Source organism: Rhipicephalus sanguineus, chromosome 1, assembly GCF_013339695.2.
Source record: "Rhipicephalus sanguineus isolate Rsan-2018 chromosome 1, BIME_Rsan_1.4, whole genome shotgun sequence".
Lineage (NCBI taxonomy): Eukaryota > Metazoa > Arthropoda > Arachnida > Ixodida > Ixodidae > Rhipicephalus > Rhipicephalus sanguineus.
This window is the reverse complement of record NC_051176.1, coordinates 157,930,202-157,951,258: the sequence shown is the minus strand read 5'-3', so window position 1 is coordinate 157,951,258 and position 21,057 is coordinate 157,930,202. Positions and strand designations below refer to the sequence as shown.

At 48.9% G+C, this 21,057-nt stretch overlaps 1 protein-coding gene across 1 annotated transcript in view; it reads right to left on the bottom strand.

Annotated features, from left to right (window-relative positions):
* The window catches only part of LOC119379906 (phosrestin-2), a 226,556-nt gene that overhangs the window by 39,540 nt on the left and 165,959 nt on the right, over window positions 1-21,057 (bottom strand). Inside the window, exon 4 of the mRNA XM_049412120.1 lies at window positions 17,285-17,576. Within this exon, the coding sequence (XP_049268077.1) occupies window positions 17,285-17,576 (292 nt within the window). The remainder of the gene's footprint in view (window positions 1-17,284; window positions 17,577-21,057) is intronic.

The window sequence follows — 21,057 nt, the reverse complement described above, 5'->3', positions numbered from 1 at the left end:
AGTGAAATTCACTGGGTACGTTCCTTTGCACGTTTCCGTCATTTATGCCAAATTACAGGCTTGAGACATCCGCAGATGTTTGCAAATGAATTTTAAGATTGTCTGCAAACGCCCTCCTGGCTTCCCACAATTATTGGCAACATTGCGTCTGTGACGTCAGTGTTGGCAAGGCGGCGGAAGTGACGCAGCCGAGGGCACCGCTAACTTCGGCGCTTAGGCCGCTACAGCGAGCGTCTGCTGTGCACAAGGCGACAGACAGCGTTGGTTTGGACGGCGCTTCGCTGGTCGTCCCGGCTGTCACAGTTTCATACTCCGCGCCGGCGTGACCGGCATGCCTTGCACGACTTCCGGTTCGTTCGTAACACGTCTACGTCATACGTAGACAGTACACTCGGTTGGGTTTCGGTTTCGGTGTTGCGCTTTTTTGCTTATTTAAAATTATTCTCCAATTTGCCGAGTATTTCTGCTATCGGGCCCGTAACAGTAGCGTCTCAGGAACATAAAAGCACCATACTTTGACATGGCCAAAAATCGCCGGAGTTGGCCTTTAAAGGAGTACTGACATGAATTTTAAAATTTTTCGGGTTATTGCTCTAATGAAAGCACGGGTGTCGAGAACCTTGAAAGAGTGTCGTGGTGCCTGGGGATGCATTGCATATATTTTAATACCGCTTCTTTCAACCAGCAGTTTCGGTTTCGGTTTCGAGAGGGCGGCTTCATAGTGACGTGTCAAGTCTGCCCGTGACGTCACGGGCAGACTGCAACCCACGAAATATGCACCTGCTGTCCTTGCTGTCAGTCGAACGTGGTTCATGATTAGTGAACTGTCGTCCAGTGCCTCCGACAGCGATTTCTGTGATTTAGGCTGCATGCAGAACCCAGACTTCGCAAACCAAGTGAGTCGACTTGAAACGTCATAGGGCTCTCCATGCGGTGAAGCTGCCTTGCAGATGCTGGGAGATGAAAATTTTAAAATCAAACTTAAATATTTATACGTGTTTTCCGGATGCGGTGTGGGGAGAGCGTTAACACTACATGCCAAGGAAACCAAAAACGTCCGTTTTTCTGCACTTCAAAATCGTGTCAGTACTCCTTTAAGGGAATACGGCCGCTCCAGGGACAGAAGCGGTTTTCGTGCTGTCCGTCCTCTAGATGCAAAGCGTTGAGAGCACAGCAAGTTTACGAGCCGTCTCCTGATGTCTGTCGCTATAGCGCACGGGCCAACCCTCGCGACGACCGCGCCCTTACGAGCAAAGTTCACAGTTGCTGCTCGAGCGACGCAGCTCCACTCTCCCCCCGTCCGACGCTCCTTCGCCCGGCGAAAAGCGCCGGGGCGTTTGCTCTCTGTTTAGGGGCCATCGACTGCAGACTTCGCACTCGGGGCGATGTTATCGCATGCACCCTTCGTGCGACGGAGATGGCCGGCTTGTTTCATCTCTGCTTCAGCCGCGTTCGTCCCAGCGCTTCCATGCTGTTACTCGCGCGTAGAACATACGATGCTCGGGACGATGCTTTCGATTTGGACTTATACGGACCATGACGGCGTCGACAAAAACCCGCCGAGAGTGTCCATATAATTGATACCGCAATAAAAACTGGGTGCGCCATATCAGACCTTTCTGCATGTTTCTTCGACTGTTGTGACTACAGAAGAGCTAAATGGAAACCTGCTGAGCCGGAGCAGCGACATGAAAGCATTCGTGGGCGCGCCCGCGACATTTACAGTTTCTGAAAGGTATACATTCACTTGAAGTGGGCTGTTCAACAAGTCTGCTGACATGCTTTCTCTCTCTCTTTCCTGTGGGTTACTACGTTACAGAATACGTTGTTGTGTCCTCCAAAGGTTAAGATAATTAGTTTCCTTAGATATTCTGCCTGGATAAATTTTGTTTGTATTGTTTGCGAAAAGAGCTGAAGTAAGAGACACAATTATTTCGGAGAGCTTAAGTGCTGGAAACTTACCAGACGAACAAATGATCCATAATTTAAACTTTTTAGCGCGCACAAAAGACAAGGACAAGCAAGAGACACACGAGCGTCGGCGGAGACAGTCCTTGTCTTTTGTGCGCGCTAAAAGTTTTAAATTATGGATCCATACAACTTGCCCAGTTATCTGTCTTACTGGAACAAATGATGTTCAAACTTCACTTCATCATGCATTAGATGAAGAGGCGCACATAATGCCAGATGCCAGCGTTACAAAGGTGGACTTATAGCTTCACGATATTTTTCGAGGTGTTTGATAGAACTCTCGGTTCTACCTCTATCAGAGCCTGAGCTCGCCTCTTTATTGTATTTTTGTTTATTTGTTGTGCGCGCCCTTTCTATTCCTGGTCATGCCGCTACTGACGGCATGGCCCTTCTAACTGACGACGAGCAGTTACAAGCCGAACGTAATGACAGAGCGCAAAATGTTTCGTTCTTGCACGGATGAGAGAGAGAGAAGAAAGAGAGATGAATCTTGGAGGAGCTTGCATGACGGTACGCCTGTTGCTACAATAGATGTGAATCTGCTGCTTCGTCGCTCGCACCACTAATGGACAGTTTAGTATTGCACGATTTGCAATGATTGGCGCACTCTGGTCGACCCGTCGATCCTGCAGACAGTGTCGCAGCAAACTGGGCAGATCCAACAGAAATATAACATGATGCCGCCGATACTAGGGCAACTAAGGAGCGTCGAGACGCTTGACGTATTTCGATTTTTCAACGCACGCAAGGGCCCCACAGCTGGACGCGTGTAGGCGTCCGGCTGGACGCGTGTAGGGAATCGTGCTGCAACGATTCACGCAATGCCTCGCGTTACGTAGATGTAAAGCACAGTTTAATCTGCTGATATTTTTCCTCCCCCAGCCACTCACCTCTCATTGACGGCTGTTGACTTCTCAAGCAATTAGGATACACTGTTTCGTCAGAGTCAAGAACACTAAACGCCACAGGAGGGCAACGTGCCCGTAACTCTAGTAAAAGAACGATTAATAAATGTGAGAAAAAAAGAACTACAGCAGAAAACATCTATCAGTATTTGTCAATGCGTATAGCATTCAAGCGCATTAGAGGCATGCGAGTGACACGAATGAAGACAAATTGCACGACGCTTCCAAGACGTCGTTCACGCAGTGTTGCTTAGAGTACTTATGTGGAAACACAATAGATTTAATCTCGTTTCAACTACACTACGTCAGTGTTGTGAACACGCTCAAGCGCCTCTGTCATCGCCAATGGCGTGGAATTTCTGTCAGCGTCGTGGAAAATGCGTCGAGCGTCTGAACGATCTTGCTTGCACGCAGGACATTCTTAAAGGTGCTTTATACGCCTGTATGAGGCTTGAATCTGTGGCGTAGTGGTTATAGAGAATCGCCCGTAGGGGCTAGAGGCCCAGAGTTTACATCTAGCCGTCTGAACGTTTATATCAAGGCCTTATGAAATTAGACGCCTCATGAAAGGCGAACAGTGACCGTCGACGTCGGCGGAGACAGCCCGAACGCTCCAAAAAGTCCCGTGATCACATGTGATGTCGTCATGACGTCACAGACACCTAAATTTGTGACGTCAATATGACGTCACATGATGGCGTCATCACATGATGTCGTCGCTTAGTAAAAGGTGGGCCCATATCCCGGAACACCATGTGAGGTGCAGAAAGCTCCAGAGAGCTGCGCAGAAGGTTCAATAGACGATTTTCTGCAGCTGGTTTATTCAATCAAAAATCACCAGGCCTGCGCGGAAAGCGCAGCACAGTCACAAGCGAAAGCTGGAAGAGCGGCATTTCTAGAGCCCGTTATAAACTCTCCTGTGGCTACTAACACAGGTACATTAGCAACGTACCCACTACGCCACAAAGCGTAATTTTTGGGAAGTTGGGAAGCACCCAGCACATTATTCGTTGTTGTGCGGAGAAGCGAAGTACCATATGTAAGCGATTATGTGCAGTTTGTTGATGCGGCGGTTGATGACGATGAATAATTATGGTTGCGCCCTTTGTGATGGGTTGGAAGCTTTAAACGACCCACTAGTTACGTAATGCATATTGTGTGACGCCCGGTCGTTATTTAACTGTCCCACCACGCTTTATAACACACTTTAACCGGAGAAACGTAGAGCGAGAGAGAGAGAGAATTGACTTTATTGAGACCCTGAGGAAATGGATCATGGGAGCCTTATGGGCTTCCTTGGTAACCAACAGAAGTGCACTTGCGAGGAACCCACTACGCTATAAGTCATTGTAATTTTTGAGAAGTAGGGTAGTAGGCACTGTGCCATTTTTCGTCATTCTACAGACAGCCGTGGTACCTGCTAAACGCATGTAAGGCATTATGCGCACTTTGTTGATGCTGTGCGTGATGACGATGAATAATTATGGCAGAGCTCTTTGTAATGGGTTGGAAGCATTCAACAACCTACTCGTTGCGCTATTCGCATTGTGTGACGCCTGGTTACAGAATTCGCGTTGTGAAACGCTTGGTGCTTATTCTACTGTTTTACCACGCTATATTGCATATGCTAATGTGGTTCCTTCCCGACATGAAGCCTGTATAGGACCTTTTTGCAAAGCAGTTTCAAGCACCGGCATGGCTCAGAGGTTGAATAATGGGCTCCCACGCAGAGGGCCCAGGTTCGAACCTCGTTACATCCTGGGATTTTTTTCTTATTTAGTTTTTTTTCTTATTTCGAGCGATACTGGTTACGGACACCGGCGGCGGCGGCGGCGGCGGCGGACAACTACGGCACCAAAAACGGCCGGTGAAATGATGTCATAACAGCTTTCGCTGTAAAATAGATGGCGCCACCGCATCATGTCCTTCCCCGTGCCGTGGACTTTGGCAGCGCTGCTCAATGTGTCCCCATCCGCGCCGCGTCGTCTGCTCGGCGTCCCCACAGCGTCTGCGCGTACGTGTTGGGCAAGTCGAGCGCGGCTGATCTCAGTCATAAAGACAAATGCTTTGTTCCCTGCGTGAGATGTCACAAAAGGATAGCCGATTTAGATATTTATTTATTGTTGTCAGTAGAGTGGGCAAATAGCAAGCGCAAATAGCAAACGCGGTCGCGTCTGCATGGGTGCTGCCATGTTCATAGGCGTGCGCACAGGGGGGGCAGGGGGGGCGGCCGCCCCCCCTAATCGCCCAAGAGGGGGGCGCAAAATCTGCCCCGTACATTGACCCTTCTATTCCTCTAAGAAGGGGGGGGGGGCGCCAAATCTGCCCCATACATTGACTTAGTAGGGTGGGGGGGCGCTGCGGCGAACCTTTGCCCCACCCTAATGGGGAACCCTGCGCACGCCTATGGCCATGCTGGCTTGTAACGCCAGCTACTGGCGGTTGCTAATACAATTGCAGGCATACGCCATAAATGCGAAGTAGAATAAACATATCATGTACTGCTGTGGCGTAGTACGTACCAAACAAACGCAAATATCGCAACGTTATCAACTTTTAGGCAATTAACATGCGGAACTATGCTTTGCTGCGTAAGCATGTGACTTGCTTACACCCTGCTGCACTTGTGTGGTACGGCCACGGCGGCCTCGCTGGCCTAATGCGTTGGCTGGGAGAAGGCCATTTACGATCACGTGATCAAACATGGCCGCGCCCTTGCGTCGCTGCGAAAATCGTCGGTGCAGAAGAAAAGAAGTTGACTTTCGTCCTCGAGTCGTCTTAGGCAAGTGCATAAGGGACCGTGCGCTTTTGTTATTCGATGTATGCGCTGCGCTAACATCGCTCAGGCGCGCGCGCGCGCGCGCGCGTGTGTGTGTGTGTGTGTGTGTGTGTGTGTGTGTGTGTGTGTGTGTGTGTGTGTGTGTGTGTGTACGATGCCACTCGTGGTTAGACAGACCGTGGCCTTCGTGATTAGCTCCGGAAGCGCACCGTTGCTCAGGTTGATCTACTCTCATGGGGAGAGCGTGCTCAGAGAAAGCGATGTGACAGCCAGAAAAGCGTCGGTGATTGGTCGCTGAACATGGGCTAACGGCGCCATTGCGAGGCATGTCAAAGAGTTAACAAAACCATTACACCTCGACCGGGCTAGGGAAACGCGACGCGCATCGTGTTTCCCCTCTAGCCCGGCCGTGATTTCTCACAGGGCGAGCGTAAGCGGGAAGCGCGGTGTGACGGCCAGGCGGGCAACGCAGGCGAGCGTGGCAGAACTATTCCTTAAAATGGATGGATGCTGTGCGCGAGCCTTATAAGCTAAGGTCGCCACCTCGCGCGTGCTAAGGCGTTGACAAAATTACAGTTGTCATCTTGGAAACGCGCCGATTGGGACGGCCGTATCAACGGCACGCTGCCGGAGCTAATGGCGGAGGCCGCGACAGACCATTTTAAACCGCCGACGGTATCCAGTGTTTTAGGCAGGACAAGGGGTGGATCTGTCGTGCCGAAACGGTTGAGGGTAAATACAGAAATGCTATACGCATTTAAATACAAGGGCTGTTCAAATGAAAAGGTACGAAACGACACTGTGGGTATAAATAACGAATTTTCTCAAAGTATACACTATGTGCCTGATCAAAACGATCCCATTGATGAACAAGCCGAAGGATTCTTTGTTCCCAGAATTACTGTGACCGTGACGAAACCCAGCCCTTCTCAGCGTCTTTGAGTTTCTCGTCCTATGGTTGAAGCGCTTCCTTTTCAGGTGTTTTTTCAAGGGACCAAACAAATGGAAATCCCAGATAATGTATGGTGGCCGGTTTAACGCCTTCCGCTGTCAGAAATCGTTTAGTGCCCCGCTACTCCTCAACCGTCGAATTTTGCAATGTGAACGCCATCTTGTCCTCACACGCACTGCCGCGTCAATTGGACGGCGCAATTTTTAAGAGACTCTGCTCTCTACTTCGCATCGGGCGCCCCCGCATGCTCCAATCCAGGGTACAGACTCCAATCGCATCCCTAGATGTCTCGCTACATTCTCCCATAGCGACATAGGCATCTATGTAAGCGGTCATGTTGTTACGACGTTTCCTACCTTTTCATTTGAACACCCCTTGTACATATCGCTGGAGTATCCACCAGCCGCGATTATTTGCTTTGCTATCCCGTAGTGGAGGAACGAATGAATATCAGACAAAAGATAAGGTCTTGAAAGAAGGTAACGCGTGAAAACATGAACACAAGGGGAGATAACCCGACAAAACAAACACCCGACAACATGACGTTTGTGTTGTCTGGTTATCTCCTCTTGCGTCTGTATTTGCATGCCTTACCTTCTTTAGATGATGAACACATACCAACTAGCTCAAATTTCTGTCGTTCCAGAAGATCAAAGAAGCGGCAGTACAACATCGCATCGGGAAGCACAACGCACGCGTGACTTCAATATACGCTCAAGTGTTTTGGCATTCACCGCCAGACTGCCGTTCCAAAGGAATGCAAGGTTTCTTGTGCTGATATTGGAACACGATTACTTAACTGCATACTTTCTGTTCCCGAAATGCATGATTATGAAAGGTTTCTCTACATGAGCGCTGCCAGCACGGCAATCGATGTGTCCCAAACACGGCATGCACATTTCGCCAACGTAACTAAAAATAAGAAAAAAGCTGGGCGTAGCTTGCACTAGTGCCTCAAGGCTAGAGACACAGCGCAGCTGATCGGCACCTAGCTCGTCCTTGCCTTTCGAGGTTTTGCTAAGTTTTTGCTAAGTTTTGCAAGGTTATGGTAAGTATTGGTAGGCACTGCCAAATTTGTTAGGCGTTGCTAAGTGTTGCGAGGTTATGCTAAGTTTAACTAAGTTTTGCTGGCACTGCTAAGTTTTCGCTAAGTCTTGCCAAGTGTCGCGAGGTGATGCCCAGACTTGCCGAGTCCCACTCTATCACTCTAAGCCAGCCTTCAGTCTCGGTAGATGCCCCCACATCCGAGACGGGGGCAGCGTTGCCGGGTGGTAGCCAGTAGTGCGCAGCTTCGGGCCAGGACCAGCTAGGTACCGGACAGCTACGCTGTGTCTCTAGCCTAGCGCCACTAGTGCAAGCTACGCCCAGCTTCTGTGAGCCATATAGCCGGCCTTGCCACGCAAGGGCTAGATAGCGAGACAGCGAAGCGAGCGCCAAGCAATGCACAGATGCGCCAGGGGTGGTGACGGCGTCGCTCCGCGAGGTTTTTTGTCCATGACGGACGGATTGACGCTCGGTTTAAACAGCTCCGCTGTTAAAAAAACACATAGCAGGGTCAGAAGGCCTTTTTTGCGTAGCATTTCACGCCCCGTAGTGTAAGTTTTAGTTGTATTTTTTTCGGACATCAGCGCTTGTACTCTCCACACCAACGCCTCGCCAAGCCGCCGCTGTGAAGCGTCGCGCCATATTTGTTTCTGCACGTGTGAGGCGCACGCACAAGCACTGTGACAGCAATGGCGATTCCGAGCACTTCATCGACACACAAAAACACGCAAACGCCCCTGCTTTCAAGAGTTGTGGAAAGGTGAAAACAAGAACACAACAATTTGGGAATTCTGGGGGTATAAACGTCACAACGCGAACCGCGGATAGATTGAATCAAGCACGAGCAGAGACAACTCTATATACAGGCGCAGAGCTGCAGCATGCTGCACTGCTCCTCGAGACTGCAGTGGTTTCAAAGATCTCGCGTGCACGAACGTCACGTGTGCCGTGCTCGTGGGCCTGACTCTTCACAGTGTGTGGTTCGCAGGCGCTGCAGTGACGCTCGTGAACACACAATCTTTGAAGCCGCTGCAATCTCAAAGAACAGTGGGTTAGCTCTCCGTCTGTGGCGTTCTCTTCCGCTTAATTAACGTATCTTAACAACATTTTTGATGACATGTAATCTCAACCATCTATAGTTTTTCATGCTTCCCTGCTCATTCGCGGTGGTGTACAGCTTTTCGTAGGTATACATGTACGTGGACGTGGTGAAGAAGTTAGAGAAGGACTGAGGGAAGACGAGGAAGATGAGGGTGTTCTAAATACAGAACATGGCTGACACCATAGCCTAGCCCAACGTGTATTATTACAAATTGGCGCAGCCACGTATAGTTCCTGTGTGGACATTCAAGTCAAGATGTGGGTGGACTTCACCATTGGAGCAAATCAACGCGGTGGCATCCGGATCTTGGCTGCAACGCCTCAAGATGAAGAGGAACAAGCTCTTCCGGAAGCAGTGAGCACTGACGAATTTGTCTCCTACATAAGCACTAGAACGAAGCTCACTCCAGGTGATTTAATTGCTAAAGGAACAGTGAGGATCAATATGAAACTTCAAGATTATGAGAATTTTGTTCTGACTCCAGTTGGAAACTACGCGAAGCTCGCTACCGTTGCTTCGTCTGACAGCTCCGTCGAGCTGTTCAACAAGTTTCTTGCAATGCAACAGGAACAGAACAGGCAGCAAAATGATTTAATGCGGTTGATTGTAAACGTGACCGAACGAATAAGCAGACCGAGTCTCGAACACGTGAAGCCAGACATGTTTGACGGAGAGTCTAGCAGTCCCGAGTCCTGGCTAAAATTTTACGAATATGCATGCAACGAAAACTACTGGCACAGTGACGAGGATTAAGTGAAAAACATGCGATTATTCCTCTCGGGAATAGCGAAGAGTTGGTATGAGTTGCGTGTCAACGCTCACAGCAACAAGCCATGGACAGAGTGGAAAGAAAGTTTTCTCAGCTCTTTTGGCGAGAACAAGGTGTTGCTATGGGACACAGCAATCGCATTCAAGTACACGTCTGGATCTGCACTCAGCTATTTTTACGAGAAAAGGCGGTTGCTCCAGCTGGCTGACCCATCCTTGCCCGAGACGTCTGTGGTTCCGCTTATAATCTATGGTTTGAGTCCGGACCTCCAGAAGCAAATACAAGTGAGAGGACCCAAGACGGTTGAAGACCTTCTGCGGGGAATGCGAAACCTCTACCTCCAGGACCTAGGAACCCAGCGTCAAACCATGACACCTGCTGCAAGGTGTACAGGTACCACACGAGCTGACGAAAGACGCCCCTTTGCAAACTGGAAGTCTACCGCAACGCGTGTGTCATTTTTAACCGACCAGGAAGACTCATGCCATAATGAGGAGCTAGATGACGTGACAAAAAACTAAATAAAGAGGGTCTCGGCTTCCGCCCGATGACATCAAGAGAAGCTGTTTATTTGTCGCATACAAGTCTATTGTACATATCTGTTTTTGTTAATGGAAAGCAAAGGAGCGCGTTAGTTGACAGCGGAGCGAGCGTCACAGTCATAAATGCCAGTATTGTTGAGAGTGAGAAAGTAAAACAGGGACGACCTGTAGAAGTACACGGATACGATGGAAGGCGAGATGTTCACGATAAATGGACTTGTGTTACCATATCGTGTCTCGGGAACACTGTCGCTGCGCAAGCACTGGTATTGGACGGAGTGCCCTATGAATTACTCCTTTCACGTCCAGCCATCAGTGCCCTTCACGTTAACATCTACTGGACTGGAGAAGTTACTACAGAAGAAAAGCGCCACAGCCTCAACGCTTCAACTTCAACTTCACCTTCGAGGACTCTAAGGAAGCCATCGTCAGGTGAAGATGTGAAGACGCTTTACCCGGAATTGATATGCTTGAAAGGATATCCTACGGCAACTACAAAGTTTGAGGTACCATTCAAGCTAGATGATACTACAGTGGTGAGAAAAAAGCCCTACAATATGTCAAGGGAGAAAAGAATGTGGCTTCAGAACGAGATCCAAAAGGTGTTGGATGCACAGATCATTCGTCCATCCACATCTCCATTCGCGTCGCCCATCACCATTGCACCTAAGGAAAATGGAAGTCTTCGACTCTGCACAGACTATAGACAAATTAATAAGCAGACAGAGCTTTTTCCGTTTCCTATGCCACGTATAGACTCTATCATAGATGAAACGGATGGATGCAGAGTGTTTTCGCGCATTGACTTATGCAAAGGTTTTTGGCAAGTTCCGCTATCTGAAAAATACAAGAAATATTCTCCATTCATAACGCCCTCTGAAATCTACGAGTATAATCGACTCCCATTTGGATGGAAGAACTCACCCGCTTGGTTCCAGAAGATGATGAATGACGTTTTGCGACCGTTTCTTGGGAAGTTTTGTAACGTCTACATTGGCGATATAATTGTTTATTCCCGCAACGAGGACGAACATTCAAACCATCTTGCTAGAGTACTTCAAGCACTTTGTGATGCCGAGCTCAAGATTAACGAGAAGAAGAGTGAGTTTTTCCAAAGAAAAGTTGTGTTTCTGGGTAGAGTATTTGATGGCCAAACCAAGACAACGAAACAGGAGTCCGTAGAACGAATAGCAAAAATGCAGAAGCCGTATGACTTACACTCTTTGCGGGTATTTCTGGGTTTGGCCGGGCATTTTCGGTCGTTCATTAGAGATTATGCGACACAAACTAAATGCCTCACAGAAATGACTAAGAAGAATGTTCCATTTCAGTGGACAGCAGAGTGTGATTCCGTTTATCACAGCCTTGTGAGCATCATTTCATGTGACCCAGTTCTCACTCTTCCAGACTTCAAGTTGCCCTTCGAGCTGAACACCGACGCTTCTTATTATGGCACAGGTGCAGTGCTTTACCAAAGAGATGCCGACTGTCCGCGGAGCCGGCAACAGAGGGTCGTCGGATACTATTCGTACACCTTCTCGAAAGCGCAACTTAACTACACGACTACAGAGAAAGAAGCCTTGGCAGTCCTAATGGCCGTACGCTATTTTAGACCTTACCTGGATGGCAGGAGCTTCACGCTCTTCACGGATCATCAAGCCTTGACTTACATCCTTAACCTCGCAGAGCCTAGAGGAAAGATCGCTAGGTGGGTGGCCGAACTCCAGCAGTTTACATTCGTGGTCCATCACAGGCCTGGGGAGCACCTAAAGGATGCAGATGCACTTTCGAGACTTGCGGTCATTCCTGATCAAGAAAACATCAACGCAAACCTGTTGTGGGAGGGAACTGAAGAACTCCAGTTCCTCAACGGAAAGTTCGCAGTCCCCGAAACAATGGTGCCTCGAATCTTGGAACTTTATCACGACTCCCCGCACTCAGGCGGACACGATGGCTTTTGGAGGACTTATCGCAAGATCCATCAACGTTTCCAGTGGAAACACATGAAAGATGACGTCCAGCGGTATGTTCAGTCTTGTCATCAATGTCAAGTTCACAAAGCCAAGTACCTTCAGAGAACGGACGAGATGGTCTTGCCTCAACACTCCGGCATACCGTTTGAAGTTGTCCACGTCGATCTTGCAGAGCTCAAGAAAAAGGCTGCTGGAGTAGGAAGAACACAGTCTTTCCTAGTGGCAATAGACCAGTGCACAAGAACAGTGGCTGCACGGCCGGGAAGAGAAGACGCGAATAGTGTGATTGCTCTCTTGAGCCGTGAGATGTTTAAGAGTACAAAAGTAGTGATATCAGACAATGGACCAGCGTTTCTAAGCCAGCGTTTGCAAGAGTGGGCGAAGCAACGCGGAGTTAATTTGCGACGCCGTGCGCCGTACGATCCTGCAGGAAATGGCATGGCTGAAAGAATAATACGAGATTTGAAGCAGTTCATTTCAATGTACCCAAGCTTTCAAGGCGGATGGAAATGCTGCTTGGAGGCAGCTGTTGCTCATCACAAACGATCGCACACTGCGGGCATCGGCTGTAACACGTATTTTGCGGCATTCGGAAAGGCACCAGTGCTTCCTGCTGATCAACAGCTTCGCATTGCTGATCGCCTGCAATTGTGCGAAAAGCGAAAAACTTCGGAAGCATACCAGCGATATCGGGAAGATATGAAGAGAAACTTCGACCGCCGCCACAACACGCGGATACCTAAGATACAGCTGAACGATCTGATACTCGTCAGAAAGGGCCTTCCCGGCACGAAGCAGGTGTATTTGGGACCTTATCGAGTGGTGCAGACTGCAGTGCAACAAGGCGTTCTCAAGAGGGCTGGTTACGTAAACGGTGACGGTGTGCTGGAGTTTGCGACTGTTGGAAACGTCTTCATGTATCATCCCAGGAGGGATGAGTCTTCAAAGAGGGGGAGTGTACGTGGACGTGGTGAAGAAGTTAGAGAAGGACTGAGGGAAGACGAGGAAGATGAGGGTGTTCTAAATAAAGAACATGGCTGACACCATAGCCTAGCCCAACGTGTATTATTACAATACAGAGCTGTTCTTTCCTAATAAACACTTCAGTCGTCAGTCAGCGCTGTTGCTTGTCCCTTCGCTTGGTTCACTGGAGCAGCCGCATTCCCTTACACCAGCGTTTTGCAGAGTTACGCCAAATGGGATCCTAAAGGAGTTAGCTGCTAGCCTTACTTCGCATAACATTACAGTTTGTTTCTATCGCTTTCATTGCTTCGCTTTTGCGGCTAAACTGTCTTTTTTTTTGTTTAAAGGCTGCCTGTCATAGCACTTTGGAAAGCGACCCGCCTAATTTCGTCCCTATAAGTGCCTCTAAAGCAGAGTTGTACGTAACGCGTTACAAGTAATCGATTACTTGTAATAAGCTATATTTTCCTGTCAATTTATAATATAATCGATTACTTTTTCGAAACTGTAACGCACTGGTTAATTCAATTATACTTTCTTGTAAATGATTACCGGTAATCAATTATTTTTTTCAAGACAACTCCAATGCCTTGGAATTGTCTTCTACGGCAGTTCTCGTCCCGAAAAATATGCGACCGCTCTGTAAGCACCTCCCGTCCTGTAAGGCGGAAGGTTCCTACAGGGTCCAATTTTTCACCTTTTCCTTGGCCTTGCCCGAGCGCCAGCAACAGCGAAGCGCGACCCTTCGGGCGCCCCTCCTCCGGAATTCTGATGGAAGGGGGTGTTTTACCGAAAATAAATAACGAAAATAGGTGTTGTTCAAGGCCTTCAGCAATTGCCCCTGCCCCCCCCCCTCCCTTCCGTAAAAAATTCCTGGCTACGGGTCTGGGTATTACATGACGGTGCGAAATATGACGAATAAAGCAATCTTTTCTGTTGTAAAATGTTTTCGCGAGTGTTTTTCTGTTTTGAACATGTTACTGAAGCGTTTCACGTCATAAAAAAAAATTACCAATTTTGGAATAAGTTTTCGCAATTTAATCGGCACTTAAGGGGTTAAAATATGCCCTTGTCGTGACGCACCAGTCGCGTTTCTGTACTTTTTGTCTACGCATGTTTTCCTGAGGTAGGACTGGGTCTGTGTGGCGTTCCGTAAATGACAAGAGACCACCCACTGAAAGGGATGCGGCGCGCACTTTTCACGGCAACCAGCAGTAGTGCCACATGGCTCCACGAGGCAACGCACGACAACCGCAACACGACAACGTCGGAAAAGAACCAGAAACAATGAAAGAGCCGCCGCGAGGTGAAATGCGAGCATTAAAAAACAAAGCAAAGACACATGAAGGTACGAGGAAGTGGGAGGGTGGTGTGAACGCAAACGTAAACATATGGCCTAGAATAGAAAACTGAGCTAGTTGGTATGGATTCATGCTTAGGACTGTACAGCGCTCAAAAAATGACAAAGGACGGAAGAAGTGCACACGACATGCCCTAGCTGACTCTCAGCTGAATTTTTATTCAGTTGTGAGTCTTTTTGTGAGCGCTGCGCTCTCCTAAGCATGTAAACACATGCGTGGTGGATTGGGGAGGAAACAAGCGCGTGCCAAACTGCATCACTGCGCCTTCTTAAGGAGCGCATAGTGCGCACGCGCATCCTTTTTTACCTTCCAGTCTGTTCGTTCGCTAGCTTCAACCGCGTAAACACCGTAACGTGAGACGAAGTGCAAGGTGTCACTTCAGCGGTCGCGTGGAAGCGCCCGGGCGATGATGATATCGTGACGAAAATGCCTTTTTGTTGCGATAACAATTATATGGACACTCTCGACGGGTTTTTGCCGTGGACGTCACCGTCATGTTCCGTATAAAGTCCAAATTGATAACGTCACTCCGCAAATCGCATGTTCCACCCGCGAGTAAAAGCTCGCGAGTGCAGGCACGGCCGCTAAATAAAAAAAGAGGTGCGGCCTGCTGAATGCTCTTTTGCGCCGGTGACAGCGTTAGTTTTTGCTGCCGCCGCCGCAGCGCTGCACAACGATAAAGAAAACCCGCTCGCACAGGCGGCCAGCCGGCTGCGTGCATTCATTTTAGTGGTCATTACAGTCGCCTCACGTTAAACTGTGATTGCATTTCGCCTATTTTTGTGCAAGACATGCTAGATGACGTATCAGTATGGTTTCCTTTGCGGTTATTGCTACTATATGCGAGAAGGGCATGCTCCCTTCTCGCATGCTCCCTGTACAGCGCCGCTGCCGAAAGATAGATGGATGAATGTAAAACTTCATTCAACAATCGTTCTTTTTTTTTCTTCTACTGGGAACAAAAGTGGTCCACTGCTGTTTGTTGATGTCCTCAGTCGTTTGAATGCTCTAGCTTTTGTTATCTGCGTGGACGACTTCCTCATTGCGGGGGCTTTTTTAGAGATGCGTGATTGCTTTCTGCTCTTCAAAATAAACTAGCGTCACATGGAATAGCTCCCACGTATATGCTTGCTAAATCTGTTGTATATCTGCTTCGCATTGCACTAATAAGTGCCATTTTTAAATGACACCTTATTCAAACATGAGTTGTTACCATTGAACTACATTACTGAAACACAGTAAATGCAAACGTCTTGCCTACGTATTGTACCAAAATGAAAAGTTGGGCAAGTTGGCGCGTACTCATGTCCTGAAGAAACAGCGCAGATGAAAAACGAAAACAAGAAATGGCGGAAATACACAGAGCGTTGCACACCGAACTGGAGGTTCATTGGGTTTTAACTCTCGCGTTTTAACGCGGTCTTCCACGGCAGGGCTGTGCAGGCGGCCGTCCAGTCCAGAGAATCCTTCCGCGTTCGACGTCATTCCACTCACCACGCTTTCTGTTTCAGCAACTTCTGCACGCAAGGGATTGACAACTTCTTTTCTTGAGCTTTGGCACTCGTCTAGTTAATATTGTTTGCTGTTCGATATGGAAGGAGTAGGCAAAACACGAACAAGTGGTCTACCTTTCAATGAGGACGCGGCTAGCTTGTAAGCTGGAGAAGATGAAAATATGGTCAGTACGGCTGTCGGTCGCAGCATCTTGCGCTCTACCTTGAAGTCGTACTGCTTGAAGTGAACGAAGTGAATGTGCGACTTCTTCGCAGTTACCGATCTCCACCACGGCGACAGGTCTTGGGCATCGCAGTTATGGTGAAATGTCCAATCACATTAAGCACTCACTGATAGAGCCAACGCAACAAAAAACCCGCACCTTTTCTACCTCGTAAGCAAGCGTACGGCTGCTCATTTCCAGCAAGAGCGTTTACTTGCGCTCGCCCGAGCCAACGCCCTGAGCGTTCGCTTACTAGCGGCCGCGGTTTACCGATGTGCAGCGCCGCCGCGGTAGCGTCTCAAAACTCTGAATGTCACGCGTTCCCCCATTGAAAACGCACCCATTCGGCAGGCCGCACCTCTTTTTTATTTAGCGGCCGTGGTGCAGGCGACGAATGCGGCTGAAGCGGAGATGAAACGAGCCGGTCGTGTCCGTTGCAGGGAAGGCGGATGCGATAACGTCACCCACGTGCGAGGCCTGCCGTCGATTGCTCATCAAGCTGAGAGGAAACGCCCCACCCGTCTTTCGCAAGGAGCATGAAGGGACGCCAGGGGAGGGAGGGGGCTGCGTCGTTCGAAGTGCGCGGTCGCTGGCGCGCGCGCTCTCTGGACAGGCTTCAGGAGACGACTCGTAAGCTTGCTGCGCTCTCACCGCTTACATCACGTTTAGAGAACTGACATCACGAAAACCGCTTCTGTCCTGGAGCGGCCGTATTCCATTAAACCAGCGTTTTGTTGAGTTACGTGAGATCGGATCTAAAAGAGTTAGCTGCTAGCCCTATTTCGTATGACATTACAATTTGCTGCTATCGCATGCATTGCTTCACGCTTAAGCGAAACTGCGTTTTTTTGTAAAGTTGAAGTGGTGTCGTCACGATAGCATCGCTCGGGGTTTGCACGGCGACTGCAGTAATGGCTACTTGAAATATGTGGCACGAGGTTGCAACTGAGAAGAAACAAGAAGAGAAAGAAAGAACGCCATGGTGTTCTTTCTTTCTCTTCTTGTTTCTTCTCAGTTGCAACCTTGCGCCACGTATTTCAAGTAACGATCCCAACATAACGTACTGTTATGCAGTAGTGGCACCTAGCTAGGTACTGTTGTACTTAGCTGGCCAAATATATCGTGTGAAGAATCACTCAGGGAGTGGTGTGATTTTGCGAAGGAGTCTTCTACACGCGGCGCTTTGGCAAAAAGCTCGGCACTTACCTATGTAAACTTTAAGGTCGTAGGAGACGCCCAGGGGGCTTCCCTGGTACGGCCTTGCCGGGTGCAGGCGCACCGAAGGCGGTGCCTGCGGCGAGATGCGGAGCGTCAACGGGTAAGCGTCGCTGCCCAGCTTCTTGAGCAGGTTGCGCTGCAACGGCGTCAGCTCATCCTCGGTCGTCCCGGTGCCAGCGCTGGCGCAGCCTAGCGCGCGGGCCGCCACGCTGCCATCGGCGCCGCCCGCGGCGCCACTCGCAGTACCACTCGTCGACGCGGCGGTGGGCTCCGGATATACCTGAAAGACGGCATATACCCTGTTCAGAAAACACTGACCACAATTCAAAGATGAAGAAATGTGGCGGACTAACGACCCATGCACAAGTTATGAGCCAGGAGATGGGACATAATGCAATAGTTATGCTCGTCATCGCGCCTGCGATCAACCACTTCCACCACCAACTACAATCGTGGCGTCTTGGCGCCGAGTTAACTGGTAATAATTTCTCTGGACACTGGGAATACCGACGTAAGCGCCGACGATTTTCCGCAGCGAAACAAACGCTAGGTCGCGATGCGGCGCCTGCAGGTGCTTGTTTGAGCCACTAGCACACGAGTTTTACTCCGCGTCTGCCGCGACAACACCTGATATTTCCCACGTATTCATGCATGTCAAGGTGTCGGCGCGAAACTGGACCTATAAGACCTATAACTAGCAAGTGGCTATCATCGGTTGACGGCATCGCAATTAGTATTTACTACCTGTGTCTGCGTCAATGCGTTCACGGTCTGTACTGTACGCAGGTAGTGACGTATTTGTACGTACCTGCTACCTTTGATATGAAAGAAATGACATTTCGCTGTTAAAGAGTTAATAATACCATAATAATAAAGACGAAATAATGACAGCATTTCTTAAACCGCTTATTATTAATTTGTCAGGTGGTGAGAAACTGTCAACGATTTATGCGTGGCATATGGCGTGCTTGCAGCTACATTCACGTGTCCGGCACTCTACGAGGCTGTCATGCACGCTTTCCAACGCGTGTGCGCACAGAGCTTTCAGTGACGGCATAAGACCTCTCAAATGATCGCTGATATCTCGCAATGTGTATTACACACGTTCTTACTGCTGCCCATCCTAGTACGGTATCAGTGAAGATAAACGGCACAATGATGGGTAATAAGAGGACGACAGCCCCGTGTTGTTGCCAAATGTTTATGAAGAATTTCGCTGGTAGGCGCGCAATGGAGTGTGTAGCGGCCCTCTTTCTCCAGCTTAGCATGCAAGAACACATCACACGGTCGTGGAATGCGTCACGATATCATCGTCAGCGCTCCGCATGTAACGAGCGTACGGGAGCGTCGCTCAAGAACTGAACGAGCCGTACGGGTTGGAATGCAATTACGCAAGTGCCATTACACACCGGCATCCCAACTACGCTTTAGCACAGTCATCGCGAGCGGCAGCGCGTCGTGTGTTGGGTTGCACGGTTTTGGAATACGCGATCGCATACATCACACCACAACGACTGTCATTTTTGGCCAGCCTGCACCTTCACTCTTTATGAGGTACTTTCACTGACATTTCGGTGCGCACCTACGAAGGTGGCAATTACTGGACTTAACAGCGAACAAATAAACTGCAGCACTTATATGATAAAAAACATACGCAGAGAGAATCGTATCATAAAAAAAAATTCAGTAAAGCTTGATCTTGCTGAGACATTTTGGAGCAGTTGGAAGAAAAAAAACACGCTTTTAATTGTCTAGAAATACGCTGCGGACACCAAAGTAAGGCGTAAGGAACACCGCCAGGGAACACCGCCAGTGAAGACGTCAGAGTCATATCATAGCTTAAAAAGATTAGAGCCGTCTTCCCATTAACTTATTGCGTACAATGGCTATAACTAGCGTAAGGAGGAAGGCAACGGGACGGACAAGGCTCCCTTATCACTCTGTCTTCTTCTGTCAGAGAGGAAGAAGACTGTAAAAAACTCACAGGGTCCCTTATGCACCCGCCTCAGTCGACTCGAAGGCGAAAGCCATCTTCTTCTTCTGAGTCGATGTACTGATCCTCCCGCGCCCCCCTCCGAAAGTTTCTGCACCTTACGTGGTCTTGCAATGCCTCCAGCATCGGAGGCATTGTAAGCTTCTGCACCTCACCTTGTTTTGCACTGCCTCCGTGATAGGCCCATCTTTGACCAAGCAATGATGTCATGTGATGACACCACCATGTGACGTCACGTAACGTGACGTCACAGTGACTTCATGATGGCGTCACACATTTTGGCGATCTGTGACGTCATGATGACGTCATATGGTGACGTCACCATGTGATGATATTTTTCATCACTCGTGTTGACGCCGCCGCGACGCGAGACGCCGGTAAATTTTCGCGTTTGATGAGCCACCTAAGCCTTTCGCCTTAATAAATTCTGGATAGATTTGCCTGGTGGCATGGCTATATACAGCATGCCACTTTAGAAGGGTATGATGAAAAAAAAAAACATTGAGGAGCCATTCCACTCTGTGAAGGAGGATGACCAGTGAAGCTGTTCTGCACACGACACAGAGGTGACACATAATTTCAAAGAACAAATGTGCTAACTCATTTGCTGTCTGGATCGGCATTGGCGGCATGGGCAATTTTTTCTAGCGTTCGTCAGCTTCTTGAGGGTAAAAGGCGGATTGTAAGACCACTGAAACGCATGTTTGCCATCAAGTTTCCGTGAAGCCGAAATTTTCATGATGTGTACGATTCTCAATGTCGGCTTTTCATCTTGTCATGCAGGGGGCTTTTATACCACTATCAGGAAGGTCGACGAAACCCAGAAAGTGCTCTCTTTTAACACTTGTTTTGCCCTGTGGGTACAAAGCATTCATATGGTTCAGATATATTCACTTTCGGCAAGTATGGGTGTGTAGCCCAGTGGTTAAGACACTCGCCTTCGAAGCGTCGGAGCCCGGGTTCAAATCCAGCCCCGCTAGGGAATTTATTAGAGCGCAGCCCTTAGGCGCCCGTTCCTGCGTTGAGCGGCGTCGCCGTCGGTGGCGTAACCGCGCGAACGAGTACGTGCCACAGGAATTGGGCAAGCAAAGAAGAAAACGTGCGTTGGTCGAAGGCGCTCTTTTGCCATAGCTGTGCAGAATAAACACATCAAGAGCCCCCGAAACAAGTACCAAGCCATGCACCAGGCCCTGGACATGACCAACTATGATTCAATGGCGCAGCTCTGAGAAATTCCCGGCGTTATGGACAAGGCAAACTACATTTCGGTTCTCCGAGCGGGTACTCCTCGTCCCGCCCTCATGCTACTCCGCACCGTGCAGCAAAGGTGGGTGAATTACTTTAACCCATGGGTGGCATCCATCCTAGATTCAAACATGCACCTTCACATATAGTGCTTGACATGTACGCATGTGCCGCTTACATGGTGGAATACGTAAATAAGGCCAACCGGGGTATGTCCAATCTGAACCGGGCAGTACAAGAAATTGTCAAAGAGAAGGGCGACATCGATTACACGCAGGCAGAGACATCTGGGTGTGAAATGATCAATGCGATTAAATAGTGGTATGCTACTGTACATACGTACATGTCTCTCTTAAATGGTTTGTCTCAACTTATCGCGAAATCAAAATACTTAAACAGCTGCGCTCAGAATTAGCATTAGACAGTATCGTAATTGTCGTTGAATTTTTTTGTTGGTTCATTCGTGTTGGCAGACATGAATAAATCGCCCCAACGAGTCATATAAAAAGACGGACACATGAGA